Genomic DNA, 17,480 nt, shown 5'->3' with positions numbered 1-17,480 from the left:
CTTTATTTATAAGGTTTTCAGAATGAGGGTAACATTATTGTGTTGTAACGCATGTTCACAGGCACTGCCAATTTAAGGTTGCATTCATCGTTCCCAAGTCAACCAGCAATTTGATTGGGATTGATGTTTTCAACCAGTTTTGCAGCAGGTAGACTTTGATACATAGCAACACCTCCTACACTTATTTTTCCTTTTACTAAAGTAAAATATATTTAGAAACGAAAGCCTTTATTTTTAAATTGGACATACGCAATCTAAGTAAGCTCCAAACCCAGACTCGTACAATTTTATATAGATGGATATGATTTTAAATACACAGCGCCCTAGGGTGCAATGCAATCTAACCGATTAAACCAAACAATGTTTAAATAAAATAACAAAATCCTAATAAATAACATATAAGACAGATGAATGCTAGCTCTCTATGGTAAATTGTGTTCTATTGTTGAGCTGAAGCGTAATCTAGTGAGATAAACATGCAATATAAAATAAGTAAAAATACATTAAAATTATGATAAAAGAAAAAATGTCCAAGCCACACAATAAAGTCCAGTCACAGTGACCTATTAAAGTCAACCTGGCGATATAATCTCTGGATCTTGGCAGCCTTCTCCTTGGGTAGAACAAACTCCCTCCACGTGACCTAAAAAGAAGAAAAAGTGCCGATCCTAGTGTGATAACATAAAAAGATTTAATACACCGTGGACATTTACAATTGAACACTCACAAACATCCGATTAAATTGCGCGTTGTATGAGAACAATCTCATGCCCCAACGTGCTCCTCTGGGACGCCGCTCCTCTGGGACGCGGGTCCACTCGCACCATTCTGGCAAAACTTTTCCACTGCATGGTGTCACCTAGTAAAGTGTCCTCCGGCAACACACAGCTCTGATCTCAAGATCCTGTGTAGAGGGGTTTCCTGGTTCTCTCTGCATGCAGCTGCAATGCACTCCGGCGTCTTTCAGCTTACAAACAACTGCTCACTGCAACTGCTCACAGTGAACACGTGACCCTTCTCAGAGCTGTGTGTTGCCGGAGGATACTTTACAAGGTGACACCACGCAGAGGGAATGTTTTGCCAGAGTGGTTGGAGGTGTGTGTGTGTGTGTGTTTTTATTTCTTTAAAAAAATAAATAAATTACGTGGTACCGCTGTCGGCCTTCTATTTATCGTTAATCTTTTTACCACCCAAATATACTGCAGTGTATTTACAGATGTATAGGAAGAAAGGAATCCGGCGCTACAGCATGTAATAAACTCTAGGGCACTTCCGGGTTAGAACAAAAACTTTATTGGACCTCACGAACACACAGCTACACCACAGTCTCCCCCTCAACGCGTTTCACGCTAGAATCAGCGCTTCGTCTGAGATGTAGCACAAGTTCTTGCGCCAGTGGCTGCAATAGCACGGTAGCTCGCCCCCTTTTTTGCCGCATTTGTTAAATGGTGACTGCTTGTGCTGCATTGTGTCCCGCCCGGCGGAGCAATAACGGCTGCAGCATGTGTGCCTGACACATGCATCCCTCTTTGAACCTTGCTGCCACATTTGAGTGGGAGAAGAAAGATGGAGAGAAAGCAAATAGATCTTTCGACAAGATTAGCTGTCTGTGGTAGTGTAATGTTGAAGTAAACTAACATTTCTGTCTTCAAAAGTTCTCTGAGGACAACCCTGTATGTTTCAAACATAATTAAAGAGATAATGTGGCAGACAAAAACAATCATTAAAAACGTACCAACAGAAACACACTAATTATCTCTTCAATCACTTATAGTTCTCCATGAATAGCTGCTGGGCCAACGATGGCCTCATAATTACTTCCTAAGAGGAGGCGTCACTTATTGAAGAGTAGGTTCCACAAATGGTCTTATCGAAGGTTTCTTTCTGGTTAAGGCATAAGTCATATATTATTATATTTGACCTTTTTTTTAAATTGTTTTCCTGCAATTTTCCCCAGGGACAAAAAGGTAAATATCACCTGGTTAATGAACATTGGCTCATCTTTCGCACATGTCCGATCCTGATAGGTCATCTTAGGCATGGGGACACAACATTTTCTGCGGGGGAAGGGGGTTGCGTGGTGCATACAGAGGCCCGTGCTCATCCCTTCCCCACAACATTGAAATTACCTTGTCTCCGGTGGGTTTTGGTGACCCATCGCCATGGCAAAGCGGAGTCAAATGACGCCGCAGGTCATATGGCAATGCGACATCACATGAAGCAGTGGCATCTGCTGATGCCGGAGAAAAGGTATTGGGGGGCACAGCCAAGAAAGTTTGCGCACCCCTAATCTAAGATCACACATGACTGACAAGCCATAGTCACAGGGTGCTACTTCAGCACCCTTTACCGTGACTCTTCCTTTGTAGGACTTAATGCAGGCATTAATAATTTGTTTCTAGAAGGCCACTGGGAAGGAGATTCCAATTTGCCATGTAAATTCATTCCAATAGGTGTTTGTTTTCATACCCGTGTAATTTATAATCTACTCTTTGCAGGACTGGAAAGAGCGGTACGGAAATAATAGAGAAGACACCAGTCGAAACAGAAATGTTAATTCAGAGCCAAAAGAATCTAGTTACACAGAAATGACCACGAACAGAAGTAAATACCTTGCATTTACTTTTTAATATTGGTATAGGAAACTAGGGATCTTGTAATATTAGCATTATATACCCTACAATGCTTGGATTCCATTTTAAAATGTACATAGGTTTTTATCACACATTTTATGGATTGAAAGGGCATCTAAATATGTATTTTGACATGCATCTTGCAGTCACTTCTCAACCATGTTTGACAGAAGGACCCAGGTCCTCCAGCGGAGAAGGATCCCACACATTTGTAATACCGACGAGCCAACGAGTATTCTAAAGCTTGCCTTAAACTAGCCGGGTACATGCTGGGTACATTTTCAGGGACATTTCTGCAGAGACTAATGGCCCATCGGATTAACACAGCAGGGGTCCCTGGCAGTCCCATTCCGTTTGAATGGGACTGCCAGGGACCCCAGCTGTTAATCCGATGGGCCATTTGTCTCTGAAGAAATGTCACTGAAAGGTTGCAGCATGTACCTGGGTCTTTTTGGTAATTGCCACTGGTTTGTTTTAGAATAACCGCACTACAGTATGCTACTAGTAGAAAATGTGTACGTACAGACGAGATAATACACTGCAGGCTCAGACCCTTTGGCTTCCAGGGGAGATCACAGGTGGGGCCTTGCATCATGTGGGTTCTCAAAGGTGCAATCTCACATAGTCGGCCAGTTTGACAAACCCTTCCCTATTCCCTAAGAAATCAATCGGGTTTTCTTTGCCCTTATCCCACTCTGCCCTTATCAGAGAGCCCAATAAGGATAAGGGGATATGGGGAGGAGGGAATCTGGCTGTACAAGCACTTCCTGATCACACAGAGACATCACACACAAGGGAGTGCCAGAGGAAATCAAACCCATCCTACGTGTAAATTTAAACAATAAATTGCAAAAAATATATCGTTTGGGTTGTTTGCAAGATCATTATTGGGGCTTAATCACTGTTGGCGTCAAATACTCCAAAATGTAAATTTCGTAATGGAGGTTACGAACACCCTGGCAATGATGGGTTTATTGCCTCTAGTAACGCCCTGTCTTTGGGTATTATTCCTTCAATATGCTCATTTGTGGTTACTTTAAGGTTGGCGTCCAGGATTTGGTTTCACACGGTTTCTGTGCATAAGTTTGTAATATCTAATGTACATTTTAACGCTTGATTTTATTTCTCAGCAGCATCAAAGTACTCCAGACCAAACGGCAGGACTGAAAGGGATAGGATAGAACTACTGCAAGATGCCGAGCCCTTGGATTTTAATGCAGACACATTTGCCGATGACCCACCAGAGTCAGAATCAGGGAGGTGAGTGGTTTCATTGTTCAGCCATGTGGGGGGGGGGGGGGAGGGGGTGCACCATACTCTGTGGGTTCCTGGTTTCTGCGGTACCAGCACCGCCCACAGGACACAAAATTACAGGCTTGCTCTAGTGGCTAATAGTTTGTAAAAAATAAATAACGTATGTATGGGGGGGGGGGGGAAATCTCAATCTGTGGCCAGCACACGACAGACCAACAATAAACAGTATCCAAAGTGAGATATCGCGCAGAACCGGAATGGGACATTTTGGTTGCGGCCGTGCCGCCATGACCAAATTTCCACCGCTGTTTAGCCTCAGATGGACGACCCGCCGCTGGAATCGCCGCCCCCGTATGAGAAGGTACGTTTTTGGTCCTTGGAGTAGGGGATTACATTTATGTGTTTTAGCGATTAGATTAGGGCTTTTGGGTAAGGGGTTTTAGGCTATTAGTTGAGTTTAACAGGGTTTTTTTTACGGCAAGGATTAAGGTTAGGGACTTACCTTTGCAGTGAAGCGGCCGGCAGCTGAGCGTCCCAACGGCGAGGTGAGTCACGGCTAAGTGCCGGTGGTCATTTGGTCACGGTGACACAATTTTGGTAACCAGGGGGGTCTTGAGAGAGATCAGATGGGCAGGGTTGCTGCTTTAACCCTCTTTGAGTACCACAGCCTCTCCAGCACTGTGCGATCATGTGACCTTCCTAATGACAGTGGAAGGAGGCCACTTCTTTCTTTCAGATCGTGTTCTGCAGAACGTCCTCTCCCGTAGGAAAAAACCAAGCAATAACAATATGATCTAGTTACCAAGTAATTGGGCCCCTGGAGTGCCACATCCCCGCAGATCTTGGCTTCGCCAGCAAATGATTACATCCTTCCATGCATTGTACTGTAGCTGCTGCCTTGCTGCCCACCACTGGCACATTCTAACCCACTTTAGACTGCTACATATATAAAAACTACTGCTGTGACGAGGGTTGCTTTGTGATCCAGAGGCCAGCTGCTGTGGGTATCGCACACTTAACACGATTAGCATTGTGAGGTTTTGTGTGTTTGTACCTTAAGCCAGGGGTGCGCAAACTTACCAACATGCGCCCCCCTGTCGCCTCTCCCGTCCATCTCGCGCCCTCCCCCCCCCCTCCCTCCCTGCACGGTTCTGGCGTCATATGAGGCCGGGGGTCACGTGATGACACGTTGCCATGGCAACGTGACGTCACATGGGCCAAGACACCGGTTGCCATGGAGACACATCGCTGGAACTCCATGTAAGTGAAAAGTTAGAGGCCTCGCGCGATCCCCAGCATTTATTTTAAATGCCTTCGGGGAAGCGCGGGGCCTCTAACGGCCGCGCCCCCTGCTTTACGCACCGCTGCTTTAAGCTACATTTTGTTCCAAGGAGAAACCGTTTTGAGTATAAAAATGCACAGGATCATCAGGTGCAACTCTTTTTTGCTTGCTTTTTTTTTTTGTGCCACTAAAGCGAAGTTGACTAAAAATAGATTTTTTTCCCCCCCTTCTGTCGTTTTATTAATATTTATGATTAATCATAAACACAAATGATCTACAGAGATAAGATGGCCATGATAAAAAGCTACACAAATTGTGTGTGTCACCAATACACTGGAAAAAGAGTAGTGACCACTCAAGATGTAATCTATCATGCTGATTTTACAGAGAAAACATGGGTTTGGTGACCTAATGCTGCTTGTCCACAGACCTATACAAATCAGGGACTGTAAGTAGCATGATTTGTACAGTGACTTGACCATAATAAACCTTTCCTGGTGAAAAAGATGTTGACATTAATCCATTACGATAGGGGGCATGTTACGCTTCTCTCCCCAGCTTCCTTTTGTTTCTCCTGTAACACACTCCTCTTTCATGTTGACAGATACCAGCCTGCTGGACGATATCTATCAATGTCTCAATCAAACAGCAGAATATTTGACGACGTATAATCATGGAGCAGCCGGACCATAAGCACAGATGCTTTGAATTGGTGATCTTACAAAACTCACCAGATGCGACACATCCTGGATCATTAAAAAAAAAAGCATGGTATTAAATGGCATGCAGAAGAAAACGTTTCTAATCTTCGGTGATTATTGGCCTATGAGGTTTTTCGTTGACAACCATGCTTATTTTGGACAAACTATGACAAAAGCCAGCCTACATGGCCTTAGCCATTATATACATTGGTGCAGGAAATACTGTAATAGGAATATCTGCGTGTATTTAGTTTTCATATTCGACTTGAACCCTACGGAGAATAGTAAAATAGCATGCGCGTATTACTTTCGCTGATGAAGTTACTGCTAAAGGATATTTCGCCTGGCACAGTCTGTTCTCTTAGTGTGGACACTAGGAAACTCTAATGCTTAATCGCCGTACAAAAATATAAAGAGATCATCATAGTTCATGGTAACTGTACATGCACAATGCTATCACGAATGCATCATTATCGGCTATCGGACATTGCCTTTTCTTTCTATTTTTCCTTACAGTACTTTGAATTTTTCTTTGAAATTGTTTCTGCAAAGTGGAGCTACATAGTACTTTCATGTATCTGTTAACTCTGCATGTGTCAAGTAGTATGTCAGTAATGCCGATGTGACCTACAGGCAGAAGGTAAACCAGAAAATAGGACAAAATAACGTCAAAAGGCTTTGTCACCCGGATACCATCAAACACAAACAGAAGCTTGGACAAGCGGACCAGGAACAAAGCCGCAAAGCTGTGTACAGATGCGTTAATTACATAGCACCCTGTCCATGTAGCATGATGTCCATGTTCAAATAGCACAGGCATTATTTGATTTTACAGACCTGACCGTGCATTGTAAAAGATATGTGCCTGCATTTTATTTATACCCGGAAACAGTTATTTGTTTTTATTTAAAAATGAATGAAACCATTTTGCTGTAATAAAGAAAAACGATTTATGAATTATGTAGCAACACAAGCATAGATAGGATATTTCTTTTTTATGAACTGTAACATAAAAAACAAAAATGAAGTGCATTTAATAGGGAATATATTAAGAATGAAGGGTTTTGTTTTTCGAATGGTCTATTTATTATTTATTCAGCTTAGTGAAGGTTAGAGGTGACGGATTGCACTATGATTACGGTTTTAATTCCACCTGCAAATTCCTTAGTACTACGATACCAAATTTAGTTACCAGATACTAAAGTAAGTTCTACAACATCGCACATTATCTCGGTGTTCAGTGCTGTCAGCATTTAATAGAAAGTGGTGAATATTTGTTTTCTAAAGTACATAGTGCTACCTACAGTGGAATAAACTGGAAAAAGCAATTTTGTGCGTTTCATGTGGATTCAACTTTGTGTCAAGAAACTGATTTTGTTACAGGTGTCTTCTGATTTTGTTTGTTGTTTTTCCTGCGGTAATTTTAAGTTGCTCTAAGTGGTATAAATTGGACGCAGTTAACCAAGCGTTAAAGGCTTTTCTACTGGTCAATTAAGCTGTCTCGGGGGTTGGAGGGGGGAATAAAATGTACAAAGTGCTGGACTTTATTTTTATACAATTTATTTTATGATCTGTTATTTCGAGATAGTGTGTGAAAACCGGGTCATTATATTTAATGTTTTTTGCGCTTTAACTTACTAGCAACATGGAAGGGGGAACTGTAAGTGTAAATATTTTAGAAATCGTGAATGCACTGTATGGTGGCTTTATGTGCGAGTTTCCCTTTTTGATTTGTTGAATGATCGAATTAAAAGGATAACATACTTATCTCTCTTGCCTTTTCTAGAGTTTTGCCCTCAAATGTGAACCTCCTTTGTGCTGGAGATTTTAGGTTCAGCAGAGCACTGTGGTTTGACAGCTAAGAAGGTGTTTATTAATGCTTTGCAGAAGGGGTGCTCAACTCCAATCCTCAAGATCCCCACCACCAACAGATCAGATTTTCACTGTACAGAAGCAGGTATAGCCCTGGTAGGTTTCGGCTATTATTCTGTCCTCCTCCTGTGCAATAATCCCTGGTAAGGGCAGGTTTGCCAGGAGTTAAGATGGGTTCTCCCTACTCACTGTAGTTCAGTTGATCAGAGAAGGTAGTGCTCAGGCTTTGTCAGTCAAGGGCACAGGGGTGGGGCTACTGGATCTGTACTAAATGAGCTGCATTTCCTGTTTTCAGTAGTTGCTGCTACCTTAAGAGGAGCTCAGTCACCAAACCCAGTTGTGCAGGGCTCTGCCAATCTGTGGCCCTCCCTTAGGGGCGAGGAGGGTAGACTGTTTCCACTACTCTGATAGGGGGTAGTGGAAGAGATAGGCCTGCTTCCAGGGCCCTGTCTGGGAGTGAATGGCCAGGGTCACCCTGAGGGAGAACTCCTGAGAAGTACTGCTGTGACTGTGTATGCTGTACAGTGTGCTGCAGAGGAAATAAAGTGTTCCTGATTATAAAGAAGCGGTTATGAGACTGGAATCTCTCATCCCTGAGTGGGACGTTCTATTCCAGGGATTCCACCCCATATCCTGGGGCCTGCGACAGATGGAGGCGCTGAAAGAGTGAGTACGTACTGGGTATGTCCCCAGAAGCCTGTCCTGACCTTCCCCATAATACCATCAAGCGGGAGACTCAGGAGTCCTGTAAACCAGCAGGTGCACCACACTATAGCCATGTGTAACCAGAGTAGTATTTCCCTAGGAGACCCTATCTGCGATTGGGGGGGGGGGGAGGGGAGGAGAACCCGTTACACAGGGATATCCTGAAAACCTGACCTGTTGGTAGCCCTTGAGGATTGGAATTGGTCACCCTTGGTTGAAAGTGAATAACATGTTCAAGTTGTGGCTATCTTTTTGTAATAGTAACTGTTTAATAATGATTATAGGCTAAAGCAGCAAAATTCCGTGCATTATTGAAAACCCGGCTCTCTGATTGGTTAAAATTCCGGGCATTATCCAATAAGTAATGCCTGGATTTTTAGCAGCTTGCAAGGTGTAATTTTCAATGTGTTTATTTCCAGCCAATCAGCTTTCAGAACAGCTGAGACAGGGCAGGAGATTGGTCAGAATAAAGTAACAGCTCTGAGACAGGGCAGGGGATTGGTCAGAATAAAGTAACAGCTCTGAGACAGGGCAGGGGATTGGTCAGGAAGTATCAGCCACGGGTTGACTCCTCCCCCCCGAGCTAACTGAGATTTTCTGTGCAGATTCAGTTGAATTCGGGGGGCATGGGGGAGTTTGCAAAGTTTAGTAATTGGCTGCATTTTTGTGTGTGTGTGTGTGTGTGTGTGTGTGTGTGTGTGTGTGTGTGTGTGTGTGTGTGTGTGTGTGTGTGTGTGTGTAGAGTTCCAGTGTGTGTGTGTGTATAGAGAGCTCCAGTGTGTGTGTATAGAGAGCTCCAGTGTGTGTGTGTGTGTGTATAGAGAGCTCCAGTGTGTGTGTGTGTGTACACACACAGTGGGGGCGGCAGTGTGTGGATATAGATATCTGCAGTGTAAGCGTATATAGAAGTGGTTTCATGTATTTACCATTTTATTTTAATCAAAAAAAATCTATATAACTATACAAAATTGTCTATTTATGAAAAAAATCTACATTTAACCTATAATAGTCATAATCCCTTCAGAACATGGCATTACTGGCCAATAATGCCCTGGCTGGGTTAAAGTCCATCGGTTTCGCCTCTGGCCTTCAACTCTTCCAGCCAAAGCATTATTGGCCAGCAATTCCCTGTTCTTCGCGGATTATTACTTAAACAACACCTTGCAAAATGATATGCAGGTCATCAAATCTCTACTTTGTGTATACATTGATTTGTTTAAAAAAAATAAAAAATGTTTTAATTAAGGTTCTGGCTTGTTTATCCTTGTAAATCACGAGGCGTGTCAATCTTGTTGTGTTGTATAAACACATAGTGTACTGATCTTAGGTAATATTTGTTTTAAGAGGACCTTCAAAAATGAGTCTTATAACCATACAATGGCATTTTAACTTTGACTTGCAAACAAAGACCGAAAACGATAATTTTTAGGAAGGAAAACAAGAAAGCATAAAATAGAATTATTTTGCTCCTGCATTAAAATGTGAAAGGGCTTTGACTAGGCTGGAAAAAAGGTACATTAGTGCGGGTTACTGATGCCTAGCTTTTGTGGCAAATTGCTTTATAAGGAATAATGCCTATTTAAGGGGCCAACACACCAAACTTTCTTTTCTTTGCGAGACTTTAGTAAACAGAGTTATTATTGCTTCTACCAGCATAGATTCAGCTTCTGAATGGCTACTTGCAGCCTTGTAACATTTATGATAGAGAAACAACCACTTAACCACTGTTGCAGTTTGAAGGTTTATAGAATATGCTAATATGATCTTTGCAGTTTGTTCTCTGAGCCTTCATCACATTCAGAACAATTACTTATTTGTCTCTCACCATAAAAAATGTATGAGAGACACTATTGGGCCTTGCACAAAGGTGCACTTTTGTTTTCGCTTGTTTCTATTGCCTATGAATTGGTAGGTGACACTGAAGCCGCTGGCTCATTTTTGTGTTTCCTTGTTGAATTCTAAATTATTCACGCCTGTTAAGCGCCAGCTTGTGCTGCCCACTCGGCAGAAGCGTTTTCAGAGGGCACACATTGCTACTAATTAGCTCTAGGGTGGGTAGTTTGTCTGCCCATAATTTGAAAAAAAAAAAATTGTCTGATTTTCAAAATCTTATCCGATCCATTCTTAGATGTTATACATTGTTCTCTGCAGGAGTTTGGTTCCCATGAAATAATGCACTTATTGCCATTGCATAGCAGGCATACGATGCACTCCCTCAAGCTTGCCAAACACATTGGGAACAGAGCCCCAACACATGTCTTTCTTGAAAGAAGTGAAGACCCCCACACTGAATGTTTTGTGACCAAATAAAGAGTTCTTGAAGACCTGACACATTGATTACATTTGTTGTGGTAAAGCACTTTTGAATTCTTTTATATTTTATTATTTTGTGTATATTTTTTTGTAAAGAGTGAGAAAGTACCAACCCCCCACTCCCCCGAACCCTTCAGCTCGTGCCTAGCTACAGGACAGGCAGCGCCCCTGCTGCATGAGAGCGCCATGCCATGGCTCTCCATCGCTTACACACGCACCATCAGCATGGACGAGGCCTTGGTGTAAACGTTGGTGTGCAGAATCCTGAACTATTTCTGTAGAGTGCTTTAATTTATTTTGTAACTTTTATAACTCCTGTATCCTACTTGGCGTCAAGTAAACCTTTCTCTTTATGCACTATGTTTATAAACAAACAACAAATATTAGTGGCACTTTTGAAAAATATATGTATAAGTATTTAAAAATAATTGTGCAATTTTTCCATAACTACTAAATAATTTTGAAGGCTGCAATCTTGCTGACCGTTTTTGTTTCCATTTGCATATCTACAATTAAACCTTTTTTTCTTTTTTCTTTGCTACCCTTGTTTAATGCAATCTAATTGTCTAATAAAAGTGAAGACCCGGAAAAAGTAAATATGTATTCATAATTCACAGTAAACAGACATGTAAAAGTTTCACTAAGGATGTGTAAATCTTATCAAAGCCGATTTTATATTAATAAAGTTTTTTTTCCCCCTGCTACGTAAGACTGCCCCTCTATTTGTCTGCCTAACTTACAGTATACATGTACAATACAACTATATTAATACATACGATCTAAGGAAACTGGATGGGTTGCAATGTTACTGACTGATGGAAATGGGCATAATGGGACTTGATGTAGTCTTTCACATATTGAGCGCAAGGCCACTTGGAGACCTGGAACCGTACTGCAGATATGAGGTGTGGTGTGATACAGTTATCAGCTGTATACAGTAGGCTAAATTAATAAGGTTTCCAAGTGTATAGAGCATAAAGGGAAGACCTAAAAATGAGCCCTGAGGTACAAAAACAGACCAACAGTGGAAGAGTTGATAGATCCACTAAATAAACAACAAGAGAGAGAGAAGAAAGCCAGGAGAGGGTTTTGTCCAAAACCCTAAAGCAGTGAAGGTGATTAATAGTATCAAAGGCTCTAGTCTAGACAGTAGAATGGGGGTAATGTACTCCAGGATTTACAATGTGAAGGTAATTTGCTACTTTGAGTGCTCTTTCAGTAGTGAGCAGTGGGAACCTGATTGTAGAGGGTCCAGGAGAGCATTGGAGCTGAGAAAAGAGAATGCGGGAAGATACAAGAAGTTCCAGAAGTATAGCATAAGGCACGTAATAAATTCAGTGAGCTGAATTATACTGAACTGCTCAGTTCTGCTGCATCATACTATTTTTTGGGTACCCTCCAGGATATTCTTTTACAATATAGAAGAACAAGTAGATTGTAAGCTTTTTGGGGCAGTAACTGAATGTGCCTATCGACATGGTTGTGTAAGTTGTCCTCCCTATATAAATATTACTATACTTTGTATATTTGCTCCTGTCTTGTTAGTATTTTTCTGGAATTAGTATGTCAAAAGACAACAATTGTGTACTGTATGTGACATTAAACACAAGGAAGGACACTGTTCATTAGACATAAACCATTAACATTTGTGGGTGATTATTTCCAAAACTGAAAAATAAAGTCAATTAAATTATGGTATTTATTCATGATATAGCCTTTTCAATAATCTGAATGTGATTTTTTTTTCCCCTGTGGATAATGCCTGTCTCTGATAATCTTGAACACTTTATGAATAGAATTGTTGGAAAGTTTTCTTAATACTGTACCGGAGCTTGCAAAGTGATAACCGTGGCTTTGGCACAATTTTTATTAGTTTGAGTTATGATCACCGCACGTAGTACGTGGACAAAATATAAATAGATGCTATTTCGTCTCACACCTATAAGAACACATTTAGATATAGAAGCCTTTCCGGAGACCCTGGGTGGTCTCTTATAATATATTTTATGAGGGGCACATTGCACGGTAAACGTGCAGCTTCCTGGGCAGGTTATCAATCTAAAATAACTCATGGAGCTTAGCAATGGACTTTTGCCCCCCGCCCTCTCCCCCCATTACAAAGTCTACAAAACTGAATGGTCTGTGAGTTTAGAAAAATGTGGTTTACTGTTTTGTTTCAAATGTGTGCTTCAGTGAATATTTATTAATCTATTTAATAACCCTGGTATGTAGATTACCTTTGTAATGTTTAATCAAGATGGGGCATAGATCATTAGGTGGTAAAATGTAGAATTCACACCATTCTCACCCATTTCTTTTCATAACTAATTTTTATGAGAAGTGGATTCACCACATTAACTCTTTGCATGCAGACGAGGCTGGGCAAACCAGAAGATTAAGGTCCATTATACTTTTTCTTTTTTCCCTCTCCCCATTCATACCCAGCCCAGGAGCTATCACGCGATGCAGAACAAGTTTAGTGAGTCCTAGTAATGAACTCTCATGAACTTGGACCTCACAGTGCAGTTCCACAAGTTAAAAGCAAATCAGTAAGATTACAAAATGTAAGCTGGTTGAATTGCCTTTAATTATTTTGATTTTGGCAATGATCCCTATTATAAATTATGATTTGCACACTAGTAAGGGATTCTCATGTTCTAATCCAACATATGTACAGATTCTGCCGACTGTACAATTGCAAAGGCACGGTGTTAATCCTTTTTGCCACTAGAACTGCCAGCAGCACATGTCAACCCCTCAATTCCCAGGTATCCTCTGAATGTTAGATTGTAAGCTCCTTGGGACAGGAACTCCTTTTTCTAAATGTTACTTTTATGTCTGAAGCTCTTCTCCCATTATTTATATTATGTCAAATGTATTACTGCTATGAAGCGCGGTGTACATTAATGGCATTATATATATATATATATATATATATATATATATATATATATATATATATAATCTGACCCATAACTACTTCACATTTGGAAATGACACACACCTCCAGACAACCGGGACCGCTATGGGTACTCAGATGGCGCCACAGTATGCCAATCTGTTCTGCGCAAAACTGGAAAATGACTTTCTTTCCACCTGTCACTTGAAACCCCTTATATACCTTCGCTACATCGATGACATCCTCCTGATTTGGACCTCTGACGAACAGGACCTCCTACAGTTCTATGACAACTTCAATAAGTTCCACCCGACCATCAACCTCAAACTCACCCATTCCCTGGAGGGGGGCTGGAGCTTTTTCCAGGCACCTGCGATTGCGCGTCTTGCCGCAGTCAGAATATGCACCAATAATTTAGATTTATTTTAGTTTAAATTATCTAGTGGTTTACCAAAAACCATCGTCATTGGGTCTAGAGGGATTCTTATCCCAAAAATTTCTCGCACCAAATTTTGCACTATTCTCCAAAATCTCTGTATTTTGGGGCAAACCCAGCAAATATGGGCCATGTCTCAGATACCGCCACAGCCCCTCCAACAAAGATTTACTGACTCGGGGTAGATCTGCTTCAACATCTGGGGTGTCAAATATCACCTGAACATAACCTTGTAAATACTGTATTCTCTTTAGAGATTGTGCATAGTGATGTGTTCGTTGCATTAACCCATATAGCTTGCCAGTCTTCCCAGGGAATCTCTACCTGAAAATCCTGAGCCATTTGTCCATATAACGGTGTGTGTGGGGGGCCTTATAATCCCAAGAAATAAGAACTTGGCTCGATTGTCAACACAAAAAGTAGAGGGGAGAGTGGGCAACCCTGCCTGGTAACATTACTGATCTTAAGTTGATTTAGCCCCCTCCCCCCCCCTGGCATTTGCAGCGTGGCTGTAGGAGTATCATATAGGGCTTGGACCCCTTTAAAAATGGTCCGGAGAAGCCGAACCCCAGCATAGTTCTATCAAAAAAATCCCATTTAATTCTATTGAACAAAGAAAAGAAAAAAATTATAAGGAAGCGCAGTAAAAACGGGTGATGGCAAATTGACAACTTTATAATGAATAGAAAACACAAAATGAACAATAAACAACAAATGTTGTAATAAAATCAATATTTTGACTAATGTCCATATGATTGGAATCACTGGTGAGCGGCGATCATAGCTGGCTGCTGCAGACAGAAAGTCAAAAGGATAAACACAGGTAAGTGAACCTGGTGCAAGATTAACATTTTCCAGGACGATCCGCATTGAAGGAAGAAGAATGTGTTCTTCTCGATAGTCTGAGGTGGTACTAAATGGGGAACACCTTGGGTTGAGGATAAAAATTAGGAAAACAAACACAGACCACAACAGTGAGGAACATACAGGTATGGGGGGGGTGGACCTTTTATCCATTCTAACACTTTTTTACTGTTGGTCTTTATATAGACCAAAATAAAGGGCTACCAAAAACCCAAATAGGGAGGAGGGCATGAGCCTCGAAGAGTCTGGGGCACCCCAAACCCCGCCGAAGGACTCCACCATCTTATTATCTTTAAACCTCTATTGTCTCCAAACTCCATGCCTTTTTATAAAGACAGAATTAAGAAGAAAAAAAAACAAAAGAATACCTTTGGAGTACATTGCATCTTAAACCTTTTACCTTAGACCTTACCGCTCTTTAGTAAAACAGAGAAAAGAAACAAAGCACAGCTTATAACACACACAAGTGGGGATATAGTATAAACCTTAGAAAATTCGTAGACACCAAAAAATATCTTTGAGATTGAAGGCAAGTCATCTTAGTCTTAAATTTTCTGTTCCCCGTCCGGGACTGAAATACCCGGCAAGGGCAGGAAAAAAACGAAACCCACCGAGGAGGAAAGATCGCCGTGGGCCATAAATACTGGACCACCAACCTCCTCCATCAGCTAGACTGACTTCAAACGTGAAAACAGGACCCTTGGATCGGTCAAGTTGGGTTTGCGGAATCCAGTAATTCTTGACGGTCCTCTCCTTCGCTTCGCACTGGGGCTTCCGGTAGTCGCTTAGGTCTTGTAGAGCATTGCGTTTTGCGGGTTGCTGGCCGTGTACTCAAGGGCTCCTAGGAAATTCTCCGCCTCCTCCGGGTATCTTAACGAAAATTGCTTCCCATCTCTGTTTACGACCAGGCGGAACGGGAAGGCCCATCTGTAGCGGATATCATTGTCTCTAAGAACCGATGTAACTTGGCAGAGACCTCTTTGCTTTGAAATTGTGGATCTGGAAGATCTGGATCCTGGAACTTCGAAGTCCACGAAATCTTGGTTCCTGCAGCCTCTCATTATTTTCTCCTTGGTGGTATAATAGTGTAATTTGACTACTACATCCCTGCATTTCCGAGGGTCTGCAAATCTTGGACCCAAGGCACAACGGGCTCTGTCCATGTGAAGGTCACTTGTTTGGAGCGACGGGACTATCTGAGTAAATAGGTTTGTTAGGTAAGTTTGCAGCTCCTCCGGGACGACTGTTTCTGGGATATTTCTTATTCTGAGATTCTGTCTCCTTTCCCGATTCTCCAAGTCATCGATGGTGTCGTTCAGGTTCTTGACTTCGTTGTTCAGTCTGAATATTTCGTCTTCCATTGAACCTTGATTCTGCAGGGATTCTTCAAGTTTATTTTCCACTTGGATTGTTCATTCGGTCAGCGAATTCAGTCATGCCTTAAATTCAGCCACAGTCTTATCAAGAGACAGTTGAAACATACCATGCATCTCTTTAAATAAATCTTTTAAAACTTTTGTGGTGATTTGAGTGTTTTCATCTGTTTCTTGTTCTTGTTCACTGTCTGTAAAGTTACCTCATTGTTGTGAAAGCTCCTGCGCCTGTGGATGCGCGTGCCAGCACGGGCGCCATCTTGGATTTCGGGCAGAGGAGATGCAGCTTTCTGGAGGTAACGGGCGACAGAGGGGGTGTGTAAGGGTCGCACCGAAGCCCCGGCCTCCCGACACCTCATGCCGGTCACTCGGGGATGCACGTGGACTCCCGCCAGTGCGCGCCCACCACCGCAACAGGCAGACGCGCGCCCATGATGGCGTCACTTCGCCTGCTCCAGGCAGCAACGTGCCCGCTGCACGTCGTGCACCTCCTGCGCATGCATGTTGCACGCCTCCCGCGCGTGCAAATCGCGCATCTCCCGCACGTGCAGCAGTTAATGCCGGGATTACTATCAGCTGTGCTGCACATACCTCCAAGGTAACTACAGCCTATCAGTTCACTACCTATTGCTAGTTACTCCCCCCTGCATTCTCTCCATTGGTCCATCGCTCTATTTATATCCACCCAGCCCTCTGTCTTGTTGCTGAGCATAGACCCTTCTATGCCCCATGCTCATTTGCAGCCTGAGTACCTGTCTCTCTCGGTATACCTATCCCTGTTGTGTCCCTGCTTGTGCCTGACCTGTCTCTTCTTGCTCCTCTGGACCACGACTTGTTTAACGGACTTCTACTCTCTCTACTCCATGACCATGGCTTACGGACCTCGACCATTCTACACTCTCCAACCCCGGACCATAGGCAAGTACCCGATACGCTCTCCACTCTCCTACCCTGACCCGGCTACACGTCCACGACTCTGCAATCCGGACCCACCCCTGTGGCTTAGGACGGTGGTGTTATATCTTCCCCACATCAGCCCCGCGGTCCTGTCCAGGTTGTAGTGGGCATCCGTGACAGGGTGGCTGGCTTGCGATCCTTCGTGGGGGGAAGCGTCCCTGCAGATTCCGACACCGGGGGAGGATGTTTTC

At 42.6% G+C, this 17,480-nt stretch overlaps 2 protein-coding genes across 5 annotated transcripts in view; both read left to right on the top strand.

The window, feature by feature from the left end:
• Positions 1-9,692, top strand: part of LMBRD2 (LMBR1 domain containing 2) — a 37,932-nt gene extending 28,240 nt beyond the window's left edge. For both annotated transcript variants that reach the window (XM_075588165.1, XM_075588176.1), the window contains 3 exons: positions 2,499-2,604; positions 3,764-3,893; positions 5,774-9,692. In XM_075588165.1, the coding sequence (XP_075444280.1) occupies positions 2,499-2,604; positions 3,764-3,893; positions 5,774-5,840 (303 nt within the window). In that variant the 3' untranslated portion in view covers positions 5,841-9,692. The remainder of the gene's footprint in view (positions 1-2,498; positions 2,605-3,763; positions 3,894-5,773) is intronic.
• The window catches only part of LOC142487968 (UDP-glucuronosyltransferase 3A1-like), a 50,807-nt gene continuing 41,599 nt past the window's right edge, over positions 8,273-17,480 (top strand). For 2 of the 3 annotated variants that reach the window (XM_075588230.1, XM_075588212.1), the window contains exon 1: positions 8,280-8,408. The gene's annotated coding sequence lies outside the window, so the exon portion shown is untranslated. Of the gene's footprint in view, positions 8,409-17,480 lie in introns of all 3 variants that reach the window. The other variant, XM_075588221.1, reaches the window with a different exon arrangement.

The sequence above is a fragment of the Ascaphus truei genome, chromosome 1, assembly GCF_040206685.1.
Source record: "Ascaphus truei isolate aAscTru1 chromosome 1, aAscTru1.hap1, whole genome shotgun sequence".
Lineage (NCBI taxonomy): Eukaryota > Metazoa > Chordata > Amphibia > Anura > Ascaphidae > Ascaphus > Ascaphus truei.
This window is presented reverse-complemented; position numbering and strand designations above follow the sequence as displayed.